Source organism: Amblyomma mixtum, chromosome 2 (genome assembly GCF_055824585.1).
Source record: "Amblyomma mixtum isolate Tamu chromosome 2, ASM5582458v1, whole genome shotgun sequence".
Taxonomy (NCBI): Eukaryota; Metazoa; Arthropoda; class Arachnida; order Ixodida; family Ixodidae; genus Amblyomma; species Amblyomma mixtum.
In genome coordinates this window covers 158,367,086-158,385,135 of record NC_143013.1, presented here as the reverse complement: position 1 = coordinate 158,385,135, position 18,050 = coordinate 158,367,086, and the positions used below count along the sequence as shown (strand labels likewise).

Sequence of the window (18,050 nt, the reverse complement as noted above, 5' to 3'; positions counted from 1 at the left end):
CGTGCTGCAGCGTGGTTACATTGCGTTTGACAAGGGTGGCAACCTGCGTATTGTCCCCTCAGCACGGGTACGATTTGTAACCGGGCAGCTTCCCGTTTTTGCCGCACTGTTTTAAAGCTAAAATTTCGGGTTTGTCTCCCTTTGCAAGGAACGATTGTAAAACGGCCCGTTTACGCAGAAAGCCCCTACAGTTCCACTGCCAGATAGTATTATTGTTTCTTGGCCAAGGCATTTTTGGTTGCTTGTAATTCCGCGTATATATATTGGACCCTCTTTTCAAAATCCGCCGTGAGAGCAGCGTCTCGCTTTGCAAATTCTACTCTGATCGTTTCTGTGACTTGTTTCATGAATTGCATTAGTGTTCCGTTCAGTAGTTTCATGTCCTGCTGTTGTTGGTCGTTTCGTTGATCGAATTTGGTCTCAAGATCTGACTCTTCCGTACGTTTCTTTTTTAATCGGGCTTTTTCACTGTGTCTACCTCTTTATCCTGCTCCACCTGCATAGGCGCCATTGCCTTTTCCTGTTGCGGTTTGTTTTCTAGGGTTGTTTAGCTGTCGTTTCTAGCATTTTGATCCACTCTTCTGGCTTCTTAATATAATCAGTTAGCCTTAATCTGATCTGCCTGCTGTTTAATGTTTTTTTTAATTATTTAACTGTCCCGGAGTCCTGAGAAACTTTAGCTGGCCAGCTCACCTTTGCTGCTTGCTCCTTGCGTTGCTGTTGCTATCCTGTTTGTAGCGGGGGGAAGGACTCTGACCGAAACCTCGTTCTGCTGCCGGATCTATTACGGGAGCGGCTGTTCCTTCTGTCTTCTTTCTTCGCTTCTTCATCCTCCTGTTTGGCTCCCCATTGGCGTTTCTTGACAATATAAGGGGTGCGAAACAGATTTTTGCACCTCTTGTCGCCGGTGTAGTGTTCTTTGCCGCATAGATGGCACTGCGGTGTGCATTGGTGCCCCTCGAGGGGCGATGTCGTGCCACAGGCGCGGCACTTGGTCGCCTCTCTGTCGCAGACGTCCGAGCGGTGGCCAAGTCCTCCGCACTTGTAGCAGACCTCATAGCGTTTTTTGTGAAGAAAACACTTGAAAGTGATTGCGCTCAAGACTACTCTGCGTGGTACTTTCCCTTCTTCGAAGGTGATTAGGAAATATTTGGTCTTGCCCATTATTCGTGCGTCTATGACTAGAGGGGTGAATCCGTTAAGGCTCAGTCCTTCTAGTGCATACTTGTGTGTGTATTCCTCATCGATTCCATGGATGACTCCCCTGCCGCAACTCTCTGGTGCGTTCATGTAGGTGGTCACACCGCGTTCCTTGTCTCCGATCTTGACAGTTTCAATTTTCTTCACCTTCCTCGCGTTTTCGTAGCAAGGCGAGTGGTAGGTAATTGTTCCTTGCTTGGCGTTTATAGCTAGTCTGGCCTTCAGTGCGTCCTCGTTCTTGATTCCGGCTTTCTCCCTGATCGACGCCGCAATTCTCATCTCGGTGGTGCTCTTCAGCATTGTAAGTCCTTCTTTGGGACGCAGAACTACTTTCCATCCGGTCGCTGGAAGTCTCAGGAGGTCTGAGGCTATTGAACGTTGAGCGAGTTTCCGTCCCGCCTCTCTCTAGGCTCTCGTGCCGCTGCCGTCGGTCGTCGCACCGGTGGCGGCATTCGCTGCCGCCGCGTCTGGGGCACCTTGTTGGCGTCCCAGGTGGCGTTCTTCGTTCTCGATTCTTTCGGCTCGCTTCTTCAGCCTCATGATTCATTCCTCTTTTTCTTGTTCCTTGGGGTCGATGTCGGTTCCCACCACAGTCACTTCCATCGTCATCGTGGAGCTGGCCGTGGTCGGCGGTGGCGGGAGCTCGCCGGTCGCCGCCTCCCCGGTCGAAGTAAGCCTACCATGGCGTCTAACGCTGGCGAAATTGGAATGACGATACAGTCTTTAAAGATGCACTTGCCGGCACAAATGTGGTATCCTCGGGTTCCTTGTACCTTAGGAAACAGGTTTAAAACACATTTACGGTCAACGTAGGAAAAAATCCGCCATTAAACCACTCAGTTTGCGGAGCCGACGTGACCGCGTCCGTACTCCTCGACGCTCGCTGGCGGACCTGCTCTTCGGTAAATTGTTTCTTGAGGAAAGGAAATGTGTATGCCTCGCATATCTCGATGAACACCGGGACCTCTCCGTAACAGGAAGGGGAACGCCGCGTTTGAGCGCGGAGCGATCGGACGCGTGGCGCATCGCTCCGTCAATTTTCGGCTGGAACCGTGGAAGTCTGATGTAACACCTATCAAACCTGTGAGACTTCATCCGTGAAGTCAGCAGGATCCTAGAGACCCCGATCTGACCCAGTTACGCCCAATTTCGGCCATTTCGAGCAACCATCCGCATCACCACGTAGCGGTCGAGCTGAGCCTAACGACTCCGGCTCCCCCGCAAAGGGTTGCGGAGACGCCCACCGGTCAACCTCTCAACATGGCTCTGGCTGAGCAAAGCGGCTACGTCCCTACGACTTTGTCGTGGTCGTCTGTCAATGTAAGCCAGCCAGGGGACGGCCCATCCACCTTTTCGGCGCAGCAAGCTTTCGTTTTTCAAGTCGTTGAGAGCCGGCGCTGCCGCCTGCAGAACGCACGAGGAGCTGCAATGCCGAAGAGTCCTGTCGACAACTCAGCAACGGGAGACGCTCGCACTCCGTCTTCTAAATCTCCACTGAAGACTTTTTCACCACTCTCCGAGTGCAGGCCCAAGCCAACAGTCATGATGAACCCTGACGATTACTTGATCGTGCTGATGCCATGCAGTATGGTCGCCCTCAAGACAGCCTTCAGCAGTGAACTCGGCGCTGCCATATCGAAACTCATCGGTAGGCAGCACATGCACAGCATTGCTATTTCTCCAAATTGGGAACAAAACATAATTTTCTGTGGCACGCAGAACCCCGAAGTAGGTAAAAAGCTCCTCACGGACATTCAACTCCCCACGAGCAAAGGATCACTCACGCTTCACGGACACCTCAAGTTCACCGGTGAAGTGTGTTCCGGTGTGATTTCTGTTCACAACCTAGGAACAAGTGAGTCCCAGAAACATAATGTGCAGTGGCGCGGTGGTGAAGTAGTCCATGGGCGGAAGCTGGGACAATCGAACGTAGCTGTACTGACTTTCGAAGGACGCAACGTTCCGCGTTGCGTCCCTATAACGCACAACTGACTCCCGCCAAGGAATACAAAAAACAGTGACAGCGTGCTACCGTTGCGGCACACTGGGGCACTGGGTGGACAACTATCCCACCCCGGTCAAAGAAAGATGCGGCTTTAGTGGCCAAAACGTGGGTGTTGGTACTGAGGGTATGGCCCCCCACGATTGCAATCCGATGTGCACAATCAGCGGGGGCCCGAACCTCACTAGCTCTCCCGCGAAAGCACCAGCAAATTCATCCGGCTTCCGCAGCCAGGGCCCAGGACGCCAATCAAACCACCCAAGGGAGCCAATTCTGGCCAGAAGACGCCACGCCATGGCGTGCCGCCTCCCCCTAGAAAGACAGCAGCAGTAACGCCACCTCCTGGAGAAGCAAAGTTCCCAGCTCTCAGCGCTTCATCTGGTGGCGCCACCTGCAACCAACCCAAGGTAGGCAGCTGGGCGAGGACCGCCTCCTCTCCTTCCCGTCCTCCCTCCTCCCCCACCAGCACCACCCAGACATGGGAACTAAAGCGCGCGCTCGCCCTCTTGCGAGCTCAAAACGGCAAACTAGTCATCGAGCTTTACTCGCTCTAAGCCCAATTACCTACTCCGCCCGCGTCGAGCGACGAGAAAGGGAGGTTCTTAATCCTGCGGAGGGTCGCGCCGCGGCCCTGAAGACTCGGGTGACCGCGATCAAAACACAGTTGGCTGACCTCCCCAAAATTATCCACGATACCATCGCGCGTCACATGGAGAGTGCTATCGCACAGGTGACACAAGTCATAACACACATTATCAAAATATGGATAAAAGACAATCCGCGTGTTCTAACACGCACAGGGCCCATCAGGGACGCTAACCGCCCCTCAAAATTCAATACAGCGGTTCCCGATGAGCTTGACTCTTCGGAAGACTCCTGCACGTCAGCGCGCCCCACCCTCCGCCTCCGACCATTGCCCCCAACCCTATGTCGCGAGCAAGAACAACTCAGTCGCTTACACTAACGCAGTGGAACTGCCGAAGTCTCAAGAACCGCAAGAAGCGGGCTGATCTCCGCCTCTATCTTGAGACCCTTGAGTTCCTCGTCGCCATGGTTGCCCTTCATGAACCCGGCGCCGGTGCCAAACTCACAAACTACACTACATTTCAACACAACCCGCAGACATGTACACGCTTTCACAAGCGATATACTGCGCAGGAGGTCACGCTTACCAAAACACCGCCTTTCCCATAGACGATGGCGTCAGTGCTGCTCCTAAAGCGGTCTGACCCACCTATAACTATAGCCATACGGGCGAGTTGGTGGTACATATTGAATGCCAACAGCGCAAACGACGCAGACAAAGTAGAAGAAGACACAGGACAAGCGCTGACTCACAAATGAAATTTTATTCAAGGAAAGTAGTACATTTTATAGAAAAAGTGGCCAACTTATCAGCTAGTGAACACAACCCATGTTTCTACGTGGCTTCAAGATATGCAACCTCACTCTCATATAATGAAATAGATGGCTTACTGACGCATAACCTTGTTTTTTTCCTCATGTGATATGCTTCTATAATCTCACGTGTTAATCGGGACGGGTGTTCGTAGAGGATATCACAGTAAGGCAATGAAGGAAAACAAGATTGGCAGTCTCGAACATGGTCAACTAGATTATTAGATTTGTTAGCTTCCAGATTATTTGCATGCTCTTTCAAACGTGTATTGATGCAACGCCCCTGTGTCCTGTGTCTTCTTCTACTTTGTCTGCGTCGTTTGCGCTGTTGGCATTCAATATGTACCACCTATAACATTTACTGCCCACCGAGACTTAAGAACGTCACGTTCAATGAAATTTTCACCCAAGCTATGCAGGTGACACCGCCTTTCACATACACGATGGTGTCAATGCTGCCCCTCAAACGGTCTGACCCACCTATACACAATCTAAACATATACTGCCCACCGAAACTCAAGAACGTCGCGTTCAATGAATTTCACCCAAGCTATGCAGGTGGCGGGAATGGCGGGAAGGGATCCCCTCCTGATCGTCGGCGTCTTCAACGGCCCGAGTAGGCTATTGGGGTACCCCCCAGAGGACAGGCGTGGGCGGAAGCATGCGGAACTTTTTTGCACACTTTAACTCACCCTACACACTGACCCCGCTAACCCAACACGTGTCGGCAATTCGATTCAACCAGATACTTGCCCGGACCTCACATTTACGCGCAACATACGCCATGCCGACTGGCTGAATACAGAGGACACTCAGGGTAGTGATCACAGTATAATCAGCACAACCATTTACATGCGTCCCCTGAAACACCCACTAGCACAAGCTCGTGTCCCGGACTGGACGGCTTTCCTCTCCTCTCTACCTATCGTAGACCCCTTCCAGTCGGGGTACGATGCCTGGTCCAAATCGCTCACGTCTCCACTAACAGGACACGAAAAGCAGATACAGCTCACAGAAACACAAACGGACGTGGAAAACCACTTGCTCCACCTTTGGGAGACCCGCCGCAGCCTTACCAAACGGTGGAAGAAACAGAAACATAACAGCGCCTAAGGAAACGCATCCTCGAACTTCCACAACAGCCAGCGGAATATGCTACTCAGCTAGCCGACACTAACTGGGTGGACCAGTGCAACGCGGCTGCGCGCCAGATGTCTGGCCGTAACACGTGGCGCCTGTTCCGCGCTCTCATCGATCCAATACAAACACGCACGGAAACCCAACGCCAGTTCCATAGGGTCTTGCCCAACTTTACAGGAACTACAACACAGCTAGCGCAAACGCTCAGGGGTGGATACCTGTGCACCACTAAGGCCCCCCGGCCGGCAGAATACTCGTATGCAGGCGAAGATCACAGGGTGCTGGACATCCCGTTCCATCTCCACTACCTCTGGGCTGCCTTAAGCATGATGAAGCGGCATAGTGTACCTGGGCCAGATAAAGTTGCGGTCAAGCTCTTGGCCAACCGTCCCGACGCAGCCTACGCAGCGCTCCTCGACTACATCGATAGCATTTGGGACGGAGAAACTTCCCTCCCTCTTCATTGGAAATTGGCTCTCGTGCCCTACATGCCGAAGGCCGGCAAACCTATTGATGTGGAGAACCTTCGCCCCATCTCCCTCACGTCTTGTGTCGGCAAGCTGATGGAGAGGATGGTGCACGACAGACTCTCCGATTATCTCGAAACACAGCGCATTTTCGCGGACACCATATTCGGTTTTCGCCCTCACAAATCAGCAAAGAATATACTTCTGCAGCTCCACCACGACATCTTAGATCCTGTCGAATGTCCCCCCACAAAGACAAGGTGGTCCTTGCCTTGGATCCTAAACGCGCATTCCACAACGTCCAACACGAAGTAACCCTGGACCCCCTCAGTAACACCAATTGTGGCCACAAAACATTCCATTACATAAGACAATTTCTTACAGACTGTCAAGACTATACACGCGTACAAGATGTGGAACACGGGCCATACACCATCAGCTCGAGGGGAACACCTCAAGGCGCGGTCCTGTCTCCCCTGCTCTTCAATTCGGCAATGCTTCGTGTTCCCTCCAACTTGTCCTCTTTGCGCGGGATACATCACGCTCTTTATGCGGATGACATTACAATCTGGGCCACGCAAGGTAACCTGGGCCACATGGAATCCTGCCTGCAAGCAGCGACTACCCTAGTCGACGACTACGCGGCCTACTGCGGACTCAAGTGCGCCCCAGCTGAATCAGAATTTGTGCACTTACGTCCCTCCCCTCGAGACACAACTCCGCTTCGCATCAGTCTCCCCTCGGGACCGATCCGGGAGGCCAAGGAGATCCGTGTCCTCGGCCTCTTCATACACCACCACCGCAAGGTCGACACCACCCTAGCGAAACTTCGCACGGTGGGAGGCCCGGTAAGCCGCATGGTCCGCCGGGTCTCCAACAAGCGGGGTGGATTACGAAGCAAGGATTTACTACGGCTTTCCAATGCTTTCGTAACGAGTATGATCCTCGCCTCAACCCCCTACTTGCACCTGCGCGAACACGATGATGACCAACTGGAGGTCATCCACAGGAAGGTCATCAAGCGGGCTCTCGATCTCCCGGTCGCTACATCTAACCAGAGACTACTGGCCTTGGGTGGGGTGAACACATTCCGGGAACATCGAGAAGCCCACTTAGTCAACTAATACACGCGTCTTGCACAGACCACGTCTGGTCACCGCCTCTTGGACCGACTACACATCAAAGACGACTACCACAATGAGGAAAGGGACAGAGTGCCAGAACCCTGGAGACGCGCCCTCACGGTCGGACCCTATCCCCGCAACATGTCCAGAGAAGGCCATATCGGTCGTCACCAGGCACGCGGCGAAGCGTTGGCTCGATAGTATGGTAACACACAACACGTGTATTACGTGGACGTTGCCGGCCCACTCCACGGGGAGTGGTACAAGGCCGCAGTCGTGCACAACACAAACGCAGTTACCGGGCTCACTTTCACAGCCTACAGCGCAACACACGCGGAGGAGATTGCCATTGCTCTGGCTCTCACTAATCCCAAGTCGAAACACGTCGTCACTAGGGGTGCGCGAATAGTGGTTTTTTTTTATTCGAAGCGAATTCGAAGCGAATAGCAATTTTCTTCGAATAATTTCGAAGCGAATAGTTCGAATAGTACTTTTGGCACTAAAAAAAGGCTGAATGACAGTAGGCCTTTCCAAAACCATTTATTTTCCTAACACACGAGGCCATTACAAACTGCACTGAGGCTTTATTTAAAACCATGCTTCAAAATTTTAAGAGAGCACCTAAAGTGAGTTAAGAACAATTTTTACCGCTTTTGTATTAAAAAGTTAAAACACATAAAAATACCGCCTGCTTTCTAATCAGAAATTAGAGATAAAATACAGAAAATAACAGTATAACAGAACGGTGCCAGTAGTACAACCAGTAACTGAAACCATAGGAGTAACTGCACTACACTGCAGCAAGAGCACTGAGAACAATAATGAAAAAAAAAGGATATTCTGCACTACCGGTGACCAGTGGTCGAACGGGTCGAATGTCTAACACTGAGCTCGGCAATCACGTTCGGTGCACCGACTTGCCACTTGCGTTGCTTGCGTTTCTATAGTTTAGGATCCTCACTTCTTGGCTTGGATTGCGCCTTCTTTTCGGTTACGCCGATGGGACTGCTGCAGCCAAAGATGTTAAAATCGAACATAGGCTGACCGGACCTCCTAGGAGCACTGGCAGCATCGCACCATCGCGTATGCAAAGCTCCCACAACGCCGATAGGTTGGCCGTACTGTCGGGGACATAGCGTTCAGGACGCTCCGCGCGCGGTTCAAATGTATCGCCATCACCTTGCGGCCGGAGATTGGCGCGTCTATTTCGCTATCCGAGGGGTGCTCGTATGGAAATGTCGGCTCTGCTCTGTCTCTCTTTTGTTTAGGGCGGCAAACTGGCGCTCTTCCCGGCCTATGCCGTCACTCTGACAAGGCGTGTCGCACGATGCATTTTTTTTGCATTTCACTAGCAGCTCGTGGCTGATGTATGCCGGAGCGTTGCTTCGCTTATCAAACTGAAGGATCTGAACATCGTTCCGGTTACATTAAAACTCTAAAAAAACTCTTAAAACTCTAAAACTCTTAAAACTCTAGCGCAGCAAGCGAAACGTCATTCGCACCGCTCGCGCCTCCTGGCAAAATTGTCCCCAGTAGTACCTCCGAGCAGCACTTAGCATCGCGCTTCCAAGAATGATCTGAGCCTCCAACGTACCGGAGTGCCCGATTTGCGGCGACGGAGGGCGGCACACCGCCCGAAGACGGCTCAATGCCCTGATTACGACGGCGTTCCGTTCCCACCAATCCGCAAGCAGTCACAATAGCAAGAAAAGACGCCAGTCATAGACGGATGCGATCATTCCGACCTACTAAAGTTCGGCAGTCACGTATGCGTCAGCAACCTCCCCGATGCCGAGCGTTAACGACAGTAATCCTCCACGGGTGCAAAAAAAGCTTGGCGTTATCACATGCTAAATACGCCCTTTCCATTGAAGTAAGTATACACTTCGGCGACATCGGGTCCCCGCGCTGCCGCTGTATTTTCCTCGCCTCCGCCGGTAATACGATGGCTTGCTTCAATGCTGCCGAGGGAACGGTCGCCCATGTTCGGTACGCATGATTCGTCACCTGATAGGGTGAAGCGATAGCGCGGTAGGGCTGCGTGTTTATCGTCGCATCTGTCCTATCAGATAATCTTTACCGCAGCTCTATTGAAAAAAAATAGGGGGCCGGGGGGTGGGGGGGGGGGGGGGTTAAAAGCGGTAAGGCGATGCCCGCGTTCGAGTACTTGAGGTGTGCGAGCTCATCGATAACGTCACCGCCAGCCATAGAATAAAGGGTTCGCTGACAATAAACGGAGGTTTCTTGTTTTGAAGCTTAGACGACTGTCGGCTGTGTTCTTCTTTCATTGCATCTGTCTCGACATGGTGGCAGGGACGCGACTTATGGCAACTTTAGTGCGGAGGTTCGAAGACGGCCAGAACACACGATCTGTCGCAAGAGCGCGTCGCCCTCACCTTTCTTTCGCGTGTCGCTGGGTTCGCACCCCGGCGTGATCGTGATTTGCGTATTTTACTGATCCCCGAGCGTTGAAAGTGCGATAAAAAAAAGGCCATCTATGCGGCAATACTCGGAACCGAAACCATATAAAGCAAGCGGGCAAGCGTCCCAGTAACACTATTCGCGCGAGACGAATACTTCGAAATTTCGAATACCGAGAATTCGGTTCGAAGCGAATATCGAATACCGTGCTATTCGATCGAATATTAGAAATTATCGAATATTCGCACACCCCTAGTCCTCACCGACTCGCAAGGGGCCTGCCGGAACAATGAGCTGGGCTGGGCTCCCCCGCTTGCCTGGCGCATATTGCAAATACCTGCCTATGCGAAGATCCAACTGCACGCAACCTGATTGAGGGCCCCGGACAACAGGGAACTCCATGGAAATGAACAGGCCGATCAGGCCGCCCGCGCACTCTCTCCCCGGGCTATCTCCCTGTTCTTGGAAGGCTACTTCCAATCAGACTATCTGGCCCTTACATTCAAACACATCCGCGATTACTACGAGGAGCATCGGCGCTACCCGGCCCCTTCTAAGGGTCTGGATCGACCGGAACAACGCCTCCTCCAAATTTTCTCTCAACACTGTACTATGCCCGGTGGTGCTTAAACATTTCAGTAATCCTTTGATGGCGCGTGCCAGTTCTGTGGGGAGGTTGGCTGACACCTTGCACATGGTTTGGGCGTGTCAAACAAACCCATCTACCCCCCTCAACTCCAACCGCACCAGAGGGGACTGGCAGGCGGCCCTGCTCGGCTGTCGCCACCTAAAGACCCAAAAGGCCTTGGTTCGACGGACGCGGGCGGCGTTGCATGCCAATAGGCCCCAGAATAGGGGTTCCACCTAGTATTGTGAGGCAAAGGGCCAATAGTGTCCTACCCCAATCCCCTTTCTGTGAAAAAATTATTAGACGATAAATGTTTTTCACCACCACAACCACAGGAAGGGCGGAAGATGGGAGTGAATGAAGACACCGCACTCACTAAACGCGCCTTTGATCATTCAAACCCATCGAGCTGGCATGGCGCAATAGCTAGCGCTCTCGTCTCCCACTCCGGATACCCTGCTTCGAATCCCCAACTCGGCCACTTTCTTACTCGGTGTTATTTATGCGGTCTGACTAGAAATCAGGCTAATTGCTTAACCGATATCATTAGAGTACCATCGATGCACTGCGCGCCACTGCGCGCCAAGGCCAGAAGCGGCGAGCCTCATAGTGGCGCCATCTGTCGTAGACGGAGCAAACTGCCTGGCGCCGCTGCCGCGTGGCGCTCAGCTGGTGCTGCCATCTGGCGCAGCACGGTAGAAGCAACGCTGTTCAAGCTCATCCATCCCTACCGACCGGGTCTACGCGTCGAGGCGAAACCTACAGTAGTACTACTGACGCACTAACACTGAGAGGAAAAGCGCGTCTGGTACCACTAGCGCGATGTCGTCTTTCTCACGCCTCTGTCGCCGCAGCAACGCTAAGGCTGCGTGCGAATTTGGCCGAAGGCAAGAACTACCCAGCTCTTTCACGTACTTGATCTCTTCCCTCACGTCATAGTTTTGGTGTTAACAACCAGCTCCCAGGCGAGAAAAAGTTTGGTTGTCAGGAAACTAGAGGACAAAAACATTTTTGTAGGAATACATCACTACGGCAGGTTTCAAGCCGTCGTCGTGGCTGCGCCTCGGCCGTGTCGGTGCCGGAGAGCATAGCCGTTCTCATGGCAACCGCCGCAGCTGTGATGGGACTTGGCCTTGCCTGGCTCTTCGTGCGTTTAGTGTGGCTGCAGCGGCCGTGTGGGTGCCGGCGCTCCACCAGCTGCACATGTGCGTGATGTCTCCACACACCGCTCGCCTCGCACAGCGTTTAGCGCGGTTAGCGTGGCTGCGGCGGCCGTGTCGATGCCGGCGCTCCGCCAGCTGCGCATGCGCAATAGAGCGGATAGGCGGCGCGGCGGTTGTATAAAGGGGCGTTTGGCGATGCAGCCCCGGCTAGGACTGGCAGACAGATATATCGAGATATGGCAGACAGGCGTCGTTTCATTTCATTAAAACCAATCTTCATTTCATTTTCCTTCCCTTAGGTGCAGTTCGGGTGTCCATCGAGATATAAGAGACAGGCGTCGTTTCCTTTCCTTCGGCCAAGGCGTCGCGCCGAACGAGCCATGCGTGGACTCCTTGGCAACCCTGCAACACGCTGTCGCGTCCCACTTTTAAAAACGGAGCTTAAGCATCATCCAATTTTGAAGCGAGCACAATACGCTAGGTAAAGCCAGCTTCACTGTCGCGAAGTTTTACCTTTATGTGACCTTCATCCTACCACACTACTAAACACGGCGCAACGGCGGTGATTCCCTCTCAGAGGAGACACTTGAACGCGCCGTGTTCCCCTTTTCGAACTCATAATCATGAAGAACCTCAAGAAGAAGAAAAAGTGATCATCACAAAAGCCCATGCCACGCTGCTAACAAATAAAGTAAGAGAAAAGGTGCATATCTGGCCCCTGGGACAGGACACAGTCGCACAAACCTCAAAATGGAAGAGCGGGAGCTTCGAAAGCAGGGGAAAGGCGCATAACTGAAGCAATGCAATGAATGAATCAATGAATTCATTCATTCATTCATTTAATCATTCGAAAGCGAAGGAAAGCCACATAACTGAAGCAATGAAAAGGCACATCGCTGGGACTCTCTTACAGTGGGTACCTTAGTCGCGTTTTCGTATTAGTGTGGAAACATTAGATGGCTATGCTCTTGCCGAATGACTCGCTAAATGTGTACCCGGAAATTCGTCCCTTGATGTTATTGCTCATACGACGTCATGAGACATTAGAAAAGGATATCAAAATTTTGGTCGAGGTGGGAATCGAACCCGGCCGCTCGCGTCCGAGATGACGGGAGAGGATGGTGCCGCATTTTTAGAGAATGAAGTCACACCCGAGCTGAGTGACAATCCCTGCCATTTGAGAACTGTAGAGAGAAGGAATGATAGAAAACGCGCGGCGCAAAGCCGTGTCTGCCGAAGCGAGATGGATGGATGGAATAAACTTTAATGTCCACGAATAAGACGATCTACCCATCCCCCAACACGCAGGTCAGGGGGCCGGTGCCGCCGCCTTAGATGCAGACTGCAAGGCCTTGGGTCTCAAGAGCGTCTTGGAGTTGGACGAGCACGAGCTGGAGCTCAGGGACCCAGCTACGCAGCAGGGTCTCCCAGGTGTCTGTACTGTCCATATTTTACATACCCCCGGGTGAATACGGGCTTTCCCATATTATGTGGTCCAGGGTCTCCCTCGCTCCACAAAGGTTGCATTTATCGCTCCTGGCCTCGGGGAACATGTGGTTCGCCATAACCGGGTGCGGATAGTGTTTGCAGTGCCTGCACGCCCCTGCTTGTCTGCTGTCTAATTTTATGTCTGGCGGGGTAGCAGTCTACGCTCCGATATATAATGCTGCGTGATCTCCCCATATTTTAGCATGCACTCTCCGCTCCCTCTGGTATCGAGGGGCCAGCAGCGCCTCGGCAGTAAAGATCTCGAGCCAGTTCGTGGACCATCTCGTTGCTGAGGACGCCTACAAGCGCCAGAGTCCAAATTATTTTAATTCTCCCATGTAGCGTTCTCTAGCCTAGGACTCTGGCCGCTAAGGGCGAGATCATTCCCTTGCGAAAATTTCGTATGGCAGTTTTGCTCGCACTGATGACACACTTCGCTTCCGTTCCACAGCAAGCTAACGCGATCGCACTTTCCTCGGCAATTCTGTGCTCTGCCTGCGTAAAGTGGTAGCTGTCACGGGATTGCCCCGGCCGCTGACGGCCGTTGCCACCATAAAACCGCCACCACCTCCCACCGCATCTACATAGGAAACCTCATGTTCCGAAATTTTGCCGCGTCTACTAATTTCGGCTCGTTTTTGCCTCAGTGTGTTCGTTTTACTCTGGCAGGGGGCGAGGGAGGGGGGGGGGGGGCGGAATCATGAGATTTTGTCAGACTTTTCTATCCACCTCCGCCTTAAAGGCCAAAATTCGCGGTCCCAATGTGAAACGCGTCCGCTCGCTTTGGTATCCCAGTTCCCAGCCCCCCCCCCCCGATGTGAGCATTGGTTTTTTGGGGAAAGACAGTTGCGCAGTATATGCCTCACATATGTCGGTGGACACCTGAAAAGCGCTGTAAGGAAAGGGAGAAATGTGGGAGTGAAATATAAGAGAAGGAAATGCGGTAGTGGAGGTCTCCGGAATAATTACGACCACCTGGGGATCTTTACCATGCACTTACGACGCAAAGAACACGGGCGCCTTGCGTCCGCCTTAATCGAAACGCGGCCGTCTTTTCTGATTCACCTCCATCGAAACGCTGGCGCCACGGTCGGTATCCATCCCGATTACTTCGGCTCATGATGGCCGATAGGGGGCCCGAGTGGGCGGACACGTTTAATAAATGCTCTGGAGGCAACTCCAGACCAGGGACGGTATTACGAGTTTTTGTCTCACTTTTGACGCTCTGACGTCAAAATGACGATACCGCGAGACGTTGACCGCGGAATCAACCAATTAGCAGCGAGGTTGTGGTGGCTAATAGTAGGGTTCCACCCAGGAAGCATTTAGTTGCGCAATAGGGGCCGTATGCTAACATCTTGCTGTAAACACGCCATTAATAAAATGAACAATGTTTTATTTTCCTAACAAACTCCTTCAAACCTCACAACATCAAGCAAAACAGGAAGGGTTCTCAGTTTTGCAATTAAGTTTGCTCTTCAGTCACTTTTGCTGCCGCGAGGGTGCGCTGACACTGGAAAAGCGTAGGTAGCGTCGGCTAGGTGGCGTGAACTGCTGCCTGATTCAAAGGATTCAGCCATGGATTCAGCCTTATCCCTACACGCACATACTCAGCCATCGTAAACATGACAGCCAGAAAAAAAATCACCTTATTGACGGCTGTCCTTTTTTTGACACACTACATAGAATCAAGGTACTTTGCGGACATCTTAAGTGCGCGGAAAAATCTATTTAAACGCAGTGATTGCTACGGGTCTGCCGAGATCAATTTGCAAGGAGCTCTTGGCTCGAAAAAAAGCGAAGGCAGCTTTAAGGCAAGTTCACACTGGCGAGCTGCAAACGTCGCGCTAGTATTCTAGGCAACCGATTTCGGTCAATTAGTTACGGTTTGCGAAGCACATGTAAAGCGGGGAGGGGGCGTAATAAATCGATTTAAGCCTGTCGCGCCACCTCCGCGACTCGCCAGTGTGAACTCACCTTGCCGATGGCAAATGGGCTCCAAGGGCGATGCGTGATTATATTTATTTTTGTTCAAAAAAACCAAGCGACCATGAATAATCACACTGCAGCAACTCCCGACATACGGAACCAGACCGGTGCAGCTGCTGGGAGCTTGCAATCTCACTGCGGGAATTAAAAGAGGGCACGCCCGGTCACTGGGGCAACAATCACTCTTCCGCTTTGTAACCAACTCATGCCGCCCGCTTCGGGTTAAGCACTTCATATTCGTGTTGGTGTTGTTGCCGTTCCGTTCGGATGATGCTCGGATGACGCCGCCGGGGATATTGCGGTGGCGAAAGTTTATGCGAAGGAAGTCCTCCTTCGCCGCCGCCTTGTCTTGGGGGTCTCGCCGGAAAGCGCGCACCTTCTGCGACTTAACTTTAACAGTGGTCTCCGCAACCCACCGCAACCCACCGCAGACACTTGCTCACAGTCGGTTGGGCTACGCCGACGTTTACTTCATTTACTACGCTGTCTTGAAACCCACCGGCGACGAAGGCGCGCACAGGCACTTGCCGTTCCACTGACCGCGCACTCACCCGCACACCTCCAAGTTCAACGGCGAGTTCGTCGCATATGCATTATGCTCCGGCCTATGTCGAAACGTCGGAACAACTCGTCCGGCACGTCAAAACAGTGTTGATGCACCCTCTTACACCGCTGCTCGCGCGGCCACCGGCCATGTAAACAACCACCATTTTCGGTCTCAGGCGGTTTGAGACCACTCGTTCCAATCCCGAAAAATCGTCTCAATCAGCTCGTATATTTAGGTATGCAACTTCAACACTTCTGCACGTTTATGGCGTCAGCCGGTGACAAAAAAAAAACAATATTGCCGCTGGTCACGACCGATCAATAGGAACGGAGCAAATAAGACACTTTTTGAGACACTTTCCGATTGAGACGATTTTGAGCGACTCGTAATCGCGCCCCAGGACTCTTCCTACCCCTCATCTTCTATCCTACTTCCGCCCCGTTTCCCCCCGTGAACACTCTCTGCGGAGAAGCGCGCGCCATTCTGGACGACATCCTCTTCGGCTGCCCTGCCCATCCTCCCCCGCAGGGACAGCCCGCCATCGGAACATGGGAGGCCCTCCTCGCGTCGCAGGACCCGTACACGCAACTTTACTTTGTGAACCGCGGTGCCCGTGCCATGGCCCTACGTGGCCTGGAGACATGCGCGTAATGTGAGGGCTGTGCGATGGCCCTGAGACCTTGCACGGTCCAAACTCGCTTGTATATTAAGTTTTCGATTCACCCATTCATACGGCTCAGTAGACGGGTGCTTTGACCCACCGCGGCGAGTACGCGCGGCAGCTGGCTTCACCAACACATGTAGCAGCTGGAAACGAAGTCCCAGCGATGTCAACACTGGTTGGCCCAAAAAGAAATTGGCTTTCGAGGAAAGGAAATGGGCAGTATCTGTCTCGCGTATCTCGGTGGACACCTGGACCACGCTGTACACCTTAACCGCGCCGTAAGGGAAGGACGGATGGCGGGAGTGACGGAAGGCCTGAAAGTGTTTGGTTTTGGGGGGTTTAATATCTCTGAGCAACTCAGGCTATCAGTGCCGCCGTAGTGGAGCGCTCCGGAAATTTTGACGGCCTGAGGTTCTTTAACGTGTACTGACATCGCCCAGCAGACGGGCCGGTAGTATTTCTCTTTTATCGAAATTCGACCACCCCGGCCGGAATTGGAACCTGCGTCTTTCGGTGAATTGCTATGGTGCGCGCGTTCTTCTTGCCATTCTTCGGCGCGTTGCAATTCGCCTGATAGCATTTCGCCTGATAGCGTTCACGTGAACCACTCTGCGAGGTAGAACGTTGTCGCCAACCTACATCCTTAGCACGACGCTTCGCAAAAAGTTCTTCACGCTGTTCTGGCGTCTCTTGTGCATGTTGTCGCTTTCTCCCTTCTTGTCGCTGCCACGTCTGCAATCCTATGTGCTTAATCTGCGGGGGCCCGCACCTCACCAGCTCCCGCGAATGCACCGCCAAATTCATTAAGTTGCTGCATCCAGGGCCCAGGACGCCATCCAAGGGAGCCAATGCCGGCGCTACACGGGGAGGGCGGCAGCAAAACAACCAGAAGACGCCACGGAGTGGCGTGATGCCTCCCCCTGGCAAGACAGCAACGCTAACGCCACCACCCGGAGCAGCGGAGTTCCCAGCTCTCAGCGCTTCATCTGGCGGCGCTGCCTGCAACCAACCCAAGGTAGGCAGCTGGGCGAGGGTCGGCTCCTCTCCTTCCCCTCCTCCCTCCTCCGCCACCAGCACCGCCGAGACGCAGGAACTCAAGCGCGAGCTCGCCCTCTTGCGAGCTCAAAACGAAAAACTAGCCAGCGAGCTTAACTCGCTCAAATCCCAATTCCATACTCCGCCCGCGTCGAGCGACGAGGCAGAAAACATAACAGACAGGGACATCCCTCCTCCTGTGGAGAGTCGCGCCGCGGCCATGGAGACCCGGGTTACCGCAATTGAAACACAATTGGCTTAGCTCCCCAAAATTATCCATGATAACATCATCCATCAGGTGGATAGTATCATCGCACAGGTGACACAAGCCGTAACGCACATTATCCAAAAATGGATAAAAGACAATCCGCGCGTCCTTAAACGCGTAGGCCCCATCAGGGACGCTGACCGCCCCTCAAAATTCAATAGAGCCATTCCCGATGACTTCGACTTTTCGGAAGACTCCTGCACGTCTGCACCGGGCACTAGCGGTCTGGGCAGTCTGAACAAAGTGACCCCACCCTCCGCCTCCGACCATGGCCCCCAACCCTAAGTCGCGAGCAAGAACAACTCAGCCGCTTACACTAATGCAGTGGAACTGCCGGGGTCTCAAGAACCACAAGAAGCGGACTCATCTCCGCCTCTTTCTTGAGAACCTTGAGTTCCTCGTCGCCGTGGTTGCCCTTCAGGAACCCGGCGCCTGTACAAAACTCACAAACTACACTACATTTCAACACAACCCGCAGACATGTATACTTGTTCACAAGCGATACACTGCGCAGGA

General features: G+C 52.9%; 1 protein-coding gene across 1 annotated transcript in view; it reads left to right on the top strand.

The window, feature by feature from the left end:
* LOC149361392 (uncharacterized) overlaps positions 1-17,528 on the top strand; it is a 101,089-nt gene extending 83,561 nt beyond the window's left edge. The window contains exon 3 of the mRNA XM_089568064.1: positions 17,053-17,528. Coding sequence (XP_089424190.1) covers positions 17,053-17,528 — 476 coding nt within the window. The remainder of the gene's footprint in view (positions 1-17,052) is intronic.
* The last annotated feature ends 522 nt before the right edge of the window (positions 17,529-18,050 follow it).